The 9,849-nt window shown below is 41.6% G+C and overlaps 1 protein-coding gene across 1 annotated transcript in view; it reads right to left on the reverse strand.

Moving 5' to 3' along the window:
• Positions 1 to 9,536, reverse strand: part of KCNK12 (potassium channel, subfamily K, member 12) — a gene marked incomplete at its 5' end in the record, with an annotated part of 10,139 nt that extends 603 nt beyond the window's left edge. Inside the window, one exon of the mRNA XM_009071502.1 lies at positions 8,642 to 9,536. Coding sequence (XP_009069750.1) covers positions 8,642 to 9,536 — 895 coding nt within the window. The remainder of the gene's footprint in view (positions 1 to 8,641) is intronic.
• Positions 9,537 to 9,849: the final 313 nt, after the last annotated feature.

The raw sequence follows: 9,849 nt of genomic DNA on the forward strand, positions 1-9,849 counted from the left end.
CATCCACTACACTACTTCCCAACCTGTGCCAGTGTCTCACCATCCTTACAGGGCACTACTTCTTTTGCTGCTTCACTGTACTTGTAGGATGGTAAGATAATTTTCCCCTTTTTTTTTTTACTGATAAAGTTCTCTTAGCAAATATAACCAGACTTGGTAACTGATTCATCTTGTAGCATTTATACATGCTGTCATCATACAGCAAGTCCAAACAAATCTCTCTATCCATTTTGAGGAAAGTAGGATCACAGTACACTACTTCTTTTGCTGCTTCACTGTACTTGTAGGATGGTAAGATAATTTTCCCCTTTTTTTTTTTACTGATAAAGTTCTCTTAGCAAATATAACCAGACTTGGTAACTGATTCATCTTGTAGCATTTATACATGCTGTCATCATACAGCAAGTCCAAACAAATCTCTCTATCCATTTTGAGGAAAGTAGGATCACAGTAGGATTCCTGCCTTGCCGGTGCAGAGGCTCAATGTAAAATGAGTTGATACCTGTACCCATGTCCCAAACACTTCAGTTTCAGGAACAACTCAGAGTTCAAAGGCAGCCAGAAACAGCCTAGCACAGATTACAGCACTTGCTGTGCTTCTCAAGAGAGGCTCAATGCAATGTCAATCATTTTTTAATTTTTTTCCTTTCACTGTATTTTTATATCTTGATAATTCAAATGGCACAGTTGCTGGCCCTGATTCGAGGGCAGGGCAGGTGTGTGCAATGCCTAAAGACAAGGACTGTCCCCAGCCCAGCAGCAATGGGGCAATCCAAACATCTCCTGAGGCACAGCAAAGGGAACTGCCCAGAAACATCCAACCAAGCTGTTTAGCAAACTCCCAGCCACTGAACCAACCTACAAATTAACATCTTTGTGCATCAATTCAGCAAATTACCCTTGACACTGTAGTAGTGGTCTCTTTGATAGAAGTGGTTAGCGGTGAGCAGAGCCCTATGATTTATGTTTCTTTGCCTGAACTGGAATTACATTAGTATGCCCTTAGTTTGCAATTGTCAAACAGGTACAAATATTCAGGTTTGGAAGGTTTCTACATGCAATTCTGTTTGCAGCAATCAGGCAGACTCGGTTTTAATCCCCTTAGAATCTCTATTCATAGGAATGAACATTCAGCATAGGGCATTATCCAAATGGGATTTACATACTTCTGACTTGAAGAATTTGAAACAAATTAGATAAAGTAGGCAAATGAAATAGGAAGATCATTTCACATAAAATTTTATCTTTAGCATCTTTCACTGAATTCATGTCAAGGATTTCTGTTTGTAGGAAAAATATTCAGGCTGCTAATTCTAACCACGACACATAATTTATACTCAGAATTTAGATTTTACAAAACAATGTAAAACAAAATTTTCAGAAAAGCAATTAATTTTGGTGTGTCTGGGAACATTTGCTGGATGATTTGCTTATGTTAGTATTTCAGCTATTTGCAATCAATGCAAAAGGAAAGTGATATCAACCAGAAAACAGCACAGAAGTGGTCATTCCTTTTATAATTCAATGCATAAGTGAGCGAATATCAAAACTGGAATTAACTAGGGAAGTAAAACTATTGAGGTTTGTAATAGGAGATAGTAATGCCAGCTCAGCTAAACATATCTACCGAGCTGTGCCCTTTTAAAAAGAAATAAAATAAACAGGAATTCTTTTGAGCACGTATCTTGAGTCATTTAAATTTGCTGTAAATTTGGAACTGTATTTTTACAGGGAGTACCCACAAGGTAAACTTGAGTCATTTTTACAGGGAGTACCCACAAGGTAATATTCTAGTGAGCTAAAAATGTGTTTGTATATGTAGATTGCTAGCATTTTTTATTTTTGTAAATAAACCATGTCTACACACACGCACACACAAAAAACCCCAAACCCAAACCCATTTTTTCGCATGTTGTGCTTTCAGATACTAAGGTTTTACAATAAAACTGGAACTGAATTCTTGCACTGCCACTACAGTCCATAGTTGTTACTATATGCAAAAATTTCTGGACATGATTTTGCTTGCAAGGAATAGAAAATTACAGCCGTTGAGAAGACTTGGTTGCACACTGTCAGAAATACCAGTATTCTTTACATGTTGTTTATTGTATGTTGTTATAAAAGCATTACTTTTGCATTGACTCCCTGGCTTTAAAAAGTATTCTTACAGTTTGTAAAGTACAAAAGGAATATGGGAACATCTTTGTATTTCTTAGATGGTTTGCTACAGCATCACCTGCTGAAGGGCCCAATCCTGAAAACACTTGGGACAATGAAGTTACACAATTTCAAACCCACCTACATCCTCGTGCTGAGTCTGGGCTTGGGGGCTGGCTGGGACACACCTGGGCATGACATGGCCTTGGGACTGAGAGGGTCTGGAGGTATGGGAATCTGCACCTCCAATACACCAAGACATTGATCATTGCTCTAGGGGATCAGCATGGCTGATGTCCCACTCATAGGCTGGGTGATTGTCTGCCCAAAAATCAGCGCTTGAGAGCGTCCACCTCCTGCATGAGGATGGTGAGTGTAAGCATGTGGTCCCTCTCTCTTCCCCATGTCTCACAAAATACTTCTCTCCATGTTCCAGATGAGGTAGCTGAGCCCACGATGCAACAAGAGCTACTTGGAGCTGAGTCAGTGTCACACCATTTTGTGGTGGGGCATAATGGATGTACATATGCAGAGCAAAGCATGTCTTTGGTTTTCTGCTGGATTTGCTGAAAACACTTCCGAGCCTCTCCCTTTCCCCACACTTTTCATTCCTCAATAACAGCATACTAGCTTAGGTTTTTTTTCCTCATGCTAAATTGCGAGACTGTGGGATACTCTGCTATAAACTGTATCCATATTTACTGTCTCCTTTTTCCAAGGAAGGACGAAACACAATGGATAGGAAGGCTGCAGTTCTGCAGCCTCACTTCAAAGCAAAACTAAACCACTTTGGATCCTTAGAGTTGAAAGTTTGGACTTGACCTTAGACTTCTTTTGGCTATTCAAAATTTAGGGCAATTCCATTTGCTTTTTGGTGGTTAAAGATATATTCTAATTAAAGGATGGATGTTACCCATTTAACAAATGAAAAGAAAAAGAGGCATGTGTCTATTGGTAGCTGCATTCAGACTGTGGCCATGTAAACTGAAGTAGTCCTTCCTCAGTGCCATTACTACACATCATAATTATAATACATAACGAACCACTTTCTGTGCATGTGCTAATATGTATATCCTTTGTGTCAAATCTCAGTGGAATTGTCCATACTTTCTTTTATTTTCCACAATGTAATGCATCTGATTTCCTAACATGAGCATTCATAAAAGCAGAATTCGAGCTCAAATGTGGACATATTCACAAAAAAAGAAATTGCATATTGGTTGTACAAAGTGCAATGCATACTTCATTAATTATTTTGTATAGTCAAGCATTAATTTGCCTTAATTTAATTTATTATGTAACATAGCGTCTATTGTATTATTTAAATAACATTGCAAATGTGTGTTGGTTTGGAAAGGCACGTCAGTAATCCAATCAGAGCAGAAGCCATACCCATAGATTTGCTAGCAATCAGCAAAGTATGATTTTGTTTAGATTAGCTCTGAACATTCATTGTAATGATTAGCTGCTGAATATTTTTCAAGTTAAAGGTTAGAAAAACACTAAAAAGTAAGAATGGTCTCACTGCTACAGCTAAATTCCATATAATTACAGATTCATGCCACATAGGCCATCACGTTTATACTGAGCCTGCATGCCTGGCTATATGGCCTCCACTGCTGCTGAAGTCCTTCTTTCAGTAGCAAGCTAAGACATGACTGAGATATGGGTAAACAGGCATAGTACACCCAAATTTTCACCCACAGAAAGCCGGGGAGGAGAAGAGACTAAGTGCCAGGGCTGAAGCTGTGCTGGGTCACCAGTGCTACACCGACAGGCAGCACCTGAGCATGGCACGGGGCACTCAGAGAGCTTTAGTGTCATCTTTATACCTCTCCTGTCTTCCACCAGTAATTCTGGTTGCAATCACAGCTGGCAACTGGGTTTTCAATTAGCACGTACATGTCAAAGAGGCACATACCCATTTTCAGTTGTGCCTCCAGCTGCATGGCCCCAACCACTGCCTAAAGAAGCTTTGTACGTCTTGCTGCTGGTAGTGGGAGTTACTTGTGCAATGCAGGGAGACAGGCAAACTGCAGGCTCATCCTTCAGAAGCTTCTGTCTGCAGCTGAGGTCACTGAGATTACTTCTCTGAACATCTATACGGTCTGAAGGACGTCCTTTGCATTGCAAGGAAACACAAAGCAATCTGAATTTGTTTCACAAAATGAAAACTCTGTTTGCAGATGGGAAGAAGTCAGCGAGAATCAGATGACATCTTGGTGTGACTCCAAACTTTGTCCAAGACACACACAGGAAGACAAACCCCAAGAAGTAAATGTAGTGACTTGCCAAAGGCTACATGTTTCACAAGAAACTATTCCTTGTAACTGTTCTGCCCTGAGCTCCAGGGGAAAGAGAAGATGTCACTTGACTTTGGCCATCGTCCCTCATTAATTTTCACCTAAATTTTAATCTTCATCTGCGAGGCATTAGCACATGTGCCAGGTGAACATGGTATCTCCTTTATCTGAGCAGCTCACACTTACGCCATCATTGTTCTCACTAGGGGCTGGCTCACAGAGATGTACTAAATCCTGTTGCTTTCTGCTGCTCTCTGTTCTGAATGCTCTTCCCAGGCTCAGGCTGCAAAAGACTAATCTGGGGCATGGGGTCTGAGCTCAGGCCTGTGCTGCCTGTACAGCTGCTCAGCAGACAACTGGGCTGTCTTGGTCTCTGCCATCTGGGAGTCACTGCAGCTGTTCTGCAGGGTGATGCAGAGGGGCTTGTATCAGGGAAGATGAACTTTTAAAACCTAAGTTAATTGCATTCTTTCAAGGCTATTCAAAAATAAAACCTGAAAAAAAGCCCATTTCAAGAATGTAATATAACTCCCAAGTTACCTGAAAAGAAAGTGCAATCTAGTGCAGTGTGCTTTCACTGTCCCGCTCTGCTCCTTCCGTTTCCTTCTGATTTCTTGTGCTTCAGCCTGTGTCCAGGTATTGCTGGTATCTGCTTTGTCTGTGAAAATGAAATACCAGGAGGAATTGCACTTGGTGCAATTGGTGCATGTTTAGGGAGACAGGGTGCATTCACAAAAGGAGCAGGCTGCCCCCTGGAATCCCAAGCTGGACCATGCACAGTAAAAGAGGAGTTAGGTGCCCAAGTCTGTGAAGTCATTAAAAAAAGCTATAGGAAGAGCATGCACAGTAAAAGAGGTGTTAGGTGCCCAAGTCTGGGAAGTCATTAAAAAAAGCTATAGGAAGAGCACAAGGAACTAGGAAAGACTGATCTCAAACCTCCTTTGTTCTGTTGGCTCATGTACTCATGCACACAGATGGGTGCCCAGGCAGTGCTGGCAGGCTGAAGAGTAGAGACCTGCAGCTTGGTTTTCATGCATCCTTAAAAAACACTTTGGCTACTGAATATGAGGGAAGTGTAAGGCCACCCTTTGTGAGATGCTTCTCAGTGAGACCAAACTCAGTAATGGTGCTTTGACCCTCTCATAAACTGGCCTTGCTGAGCCAGGTGGCTTTGGGGATTTTTACAGTGGATTTTTATATGAGCTGGGGGTCCCTGTGTTTGAGTTGTGCCAGCTTTGGATAGGTGTGCTGCAAGAAATATGGGCCCTAGGGTACAGCTGGGCATGTACTTTATATGTCTTCAAGGCTAAAGAGAAGCAGAATGGAGTTTATCATGGATCTTGGGAATAAAGAAACATTAGACCTAAGTGCACAGAGCAGCAATGAGATGCCCAAATCCCTTGAGAAGCCCATCTCTACAAGTTGGTCCAACTTCCCCTGGAGTCAACAGGAACTGGAAAGGGTCCTGCAAAGGCACCACTGTGACTGATGGTACCAGAAATACTGGGAAACATTTAAATCATGTTACAACAGGCTGTGTGTCTGCCTTTGCCTGGGCTCAGAAAAAGTACAGAGGAGGTATGTACAACTCCATATTACTTCACTGTATTTCCCAGGCAGGAATAGGTAGTTTCAAAACAACTTACAAACATTTAAACAGAACCCTAATCATAGTTATAATATTTATCCTTTAAAAACAACTTACTGAAAAAAGCCTTAATTTGCAAGTTGCTACAATAAAAATAAAGAATTATTGAGCTCACAGACTGTTAATGCATTTGAACAGGTTTTTATGAGCAAAATAATAAACCTAGGTAATTCTGCTGTGGCTTGGGGTCCTATCTATTGAAACTCCTGAGTCCTTCGGGACAGAGCTCATCTGCCTTGATTTATGTCATACTTCACACAGTGAGGCCTATTCTAATGAGTAATAGTCCCCATGATAGCAAATGTACCAAGATACAACCCTAAGAGAGGTCTAGCTGCAAAAAGAGAGCAGGGTCCCATTCACACTTTTAATAAACAAACACATAAATCATCATAGTTAGAGAGATTTACCTGTGGAGGTAATCCCAAGGGAAAATAACAGATTTTCATTCTTTTGGTTCCCTGCCTCTGCTGTTTCCAAAGATGTCCCTTTCATCTCTGGGAGGTGCCTTTCTCAACTGGGTCTTTCAACTCTGCAGTCAGAGTCTCCCCTAGACCACGACCTGACCCTACACATCCTGCTTAAATTTATCCTTCAGTGGGCTTCAAATTAGGACCACTAAACACCTTGACCTCTTCCTGCTTCTTCAAGAGCATGAGTGCACAGATAGGAAGGCACTCTGACACGTGGACCTTAGGAAGTCTTTCTACCACCAAAAACCTCCTGCTTCTTGAATGCAGACTCTAACCTACTACATAATCTTGAGTCTGTATCATCTAGAAACAGAACACAATCATCATTGTATGTTTCTGGCCAAATGCATCTCGATAAAAGCGCTGACTGCATTTTTATAGTGTTATACAGACCCATGTATGATGGTTTATCTGCTGGTCTGATTCCTTTGCAATAGGAAAAAGATGCAATCACTGCCATAATTCAACTGGAAGGCCCAAGTGTGCAAAATATCAGATTAAAAGTTAGTTTTCCAAGGTTAAATTCCAAAACATTTGCACTACTACAAATTTAAGGGAAAGCAAAAATTATGACTACACCAAACCCACACAAAACAAAGTAAAGTAAGAAAACAACAGAGTAAACTATCTGTATAAAACTTCATGGAAATATTTGCCAACCTTTCTAATATTCTTGGTTTGTTTTCATCAGCTTTTTTAATTTATGCAGTGACCAGCCTATTATATATTCATGGTCCTGTCTACAACTTACCAAGAAGTTGCCAAGAGCAGGCCACTGTGGCTTCTCAGAATATAAGCTTAACTTTTATTTCTTGCTTGGAATCAGCAGAAGCCTTTTTATTACCTTCACAGCGTCATAGAGAGAATTTAGAGAAATGATCCAGAGCTGTGCATGTATTTCTGAAAGGGATCTGCAGCAATTCCTCTGAACCCATTTGTCATGCTAAACTAGGCACTCTAGACCAGGTTTGCTTCTGGTTCTTCAGTGGTTTGGGCTAGCAAAGGTTAAATAAGACATAAGATGGCAGCAACAGCCAAAGGCCAATTACCAACCAACATTTTGGTGGAACTCCAAAGCCATGATCTTCTGATAACCTGCACAATCAGATTTGTGGGAAACAAGTACAGGGTTGGGGCCCTCAAATGACTGCAATGAGTCATTTGCACGAACCTCTGCAACAATACTGCAGAAGTAAAGATGTGAATTTAGGACAACAGAGAGACTACACTCATTTTAGTGACTTATTTTAATGTAAAAGTAATGAAATATGCATTTCAGTGGTGATGCAAACATTTGACACTGGCTTCTCTTTAATTAAATGAAGTCAGTACTGAAGTTGACAATTGCCTGTTCTCAGTTATTCAGCAGGCAGGAATAGTTTTGCACACTTTAACATGGTCCTTGACTTTTAAGAGCTAGGTGGCAGGTAGTCTTTCAGACAAAACTGGCTAAACCCCATAATTTGTATGAGGGGATTTCAGCCCATTCAATCCTCTGCCATCAGAGTCAGTAGGAGTGTTGAAGTGAAACACAAGGCCCTAAAGCTAACGTGATGGCAGTCACCTATGTGTATGTTATATACAGGCCTGCCATGAGGAATTGCTGAAGAGCATCGAGGACAAACCTCAGGGCCAGTTCCAGACTTCAGCAAACTGTGAGATACTGGTTTAGCCAAACCTTACCAACCCCAAGTTTAATTCTGGAGCCAAACTTGCCCACTTTATGCATTTTAACACAGAGTTTGGGTTCAGGGTATGTTCTGAACATGCTGGTTTTGACACCATCCTAACCATACATGCCATCCTTCTATAACTGCAACAGATTCTGCATCAAAGACATCCGAGTCTCTTCCAAAACCCTCTTAGGGAAATATTTTAACACAATGATAAAGATCTCACTGCATATTAGAGAAGACTTACAAAACCCCCAGAAACCAAAATACTGAACATCCAATGAATACCAAGGCTGTCTCTGAATTGCAAACTTTCCAGTAGCTTACAGTGATAATTCCACCCTAATCAAGATTTTATTAATGAAACAAAAGGAATTCCAAAAACTCTACCTAGAATCACTTGTTTCTGCCAAGCGGTTGTTCATGATGGCTAGAGCACCCACCCCTGCAGAGAAACCATTTTGTCTCGTATTGATACAAACACTCCTTGGGTATCCGTTGGCCGTCTCAGACAACTGCTTTTGCAGAATGGCCAGGGAGACTTTATTTGATGCTGTGAGCTCCCTCATGGAGATCATCTCTCCAGAGAGCCTCCTCCCCTCGGTGTCACTGTCGTACTGTCCATCAGCGTCCACTGAGATGTTGTGTCGACGTAGTCGGGCTCCTGGGGTGATGGCGTTGCGACGGCTGAGGCGGGTACTTGATTTATGGCACTTTGGGCAACATCTGCATTCAAATTTTTTCAACACCCAGTTCAAAACTTGCTTGATTACGATTGAGATGACATTAAAAAGAGAGTATATGCAACATACCCCCATTAATATAAATATGAAGTTTCCGAATCTGTACAATCCCTGATTTTGGTACGCAGCATTTTGGCTGCTTACCAAATCTCCGAAGCCGATGGTGCTGAAGGTGACAAAGCAATAGTACAAGGAATCAACATAGTTCCATCCTTCCACCGCCGTGTACATCGCGGAGGCGCAGCAGGAAAGGGTAATAGCAAAAATTCCCAGAATCAGCATCACGTGGTAAACAGACGGCTTCCAGCCCACGAGGCTGCCCACCCCAGCCATCGCCGGCCCCCTGCGGAAGTTGGAAGGTAGGAGACCACTTCTGCGCAGCTGTCTCTCATGGCACGCCTTCATGATAAACGCCAGGAGGGAGATAATGCGCTCCAAGAAGAGGTTGAAGAAAAGGATAGTCCCAGCACACCCAAAAAGGCCATAAACAATAAGGAATACTTTTCCAGCCACGGTTGCTGGTGTGGTCATTCCAAAACCTAAGGTGTGGAGATAAATAGGTAACGTTAGCCACATAGTTTTTCATGCGTAAGCACAGGATATATGTAACTTAGTAAGGGTTCCATCTCACTGGACAAAAGGAGTGCTAGCTCTAAGTCAGCGTAAGTCAACATGAAAAGAGTTTTGTAAAGAATGAAGAAGGCAACAGAAAGCTCAATGAGATGATTAAAACTCAAAAGCAAGCAAAATATCCTCTCACAGATGAAAGGCAATGTATTAACAGAGTAACACCACTCTGTAAATGCTGGTGGAAGGATCATTGAGCTCAAGGTGGGATGAGGTGAGGAGGCC

This window comes from Acanthisitta chloris, unplaced genomic scaffold (genome assembly GCF_000695815.1).
Source record: "Acanthisitta chloris isolate BGI_N310 unplaced genomic scaffold, ASM69581v1 scaffold30253, whole genome shotgun sequence".
NCBI classification, from domain to species: Eukaryota; Metazoa; Chordata; class Aves; order Passeriformes; family Acanthisittidae; genus Acanthisitta; species Acanthisitta chloris.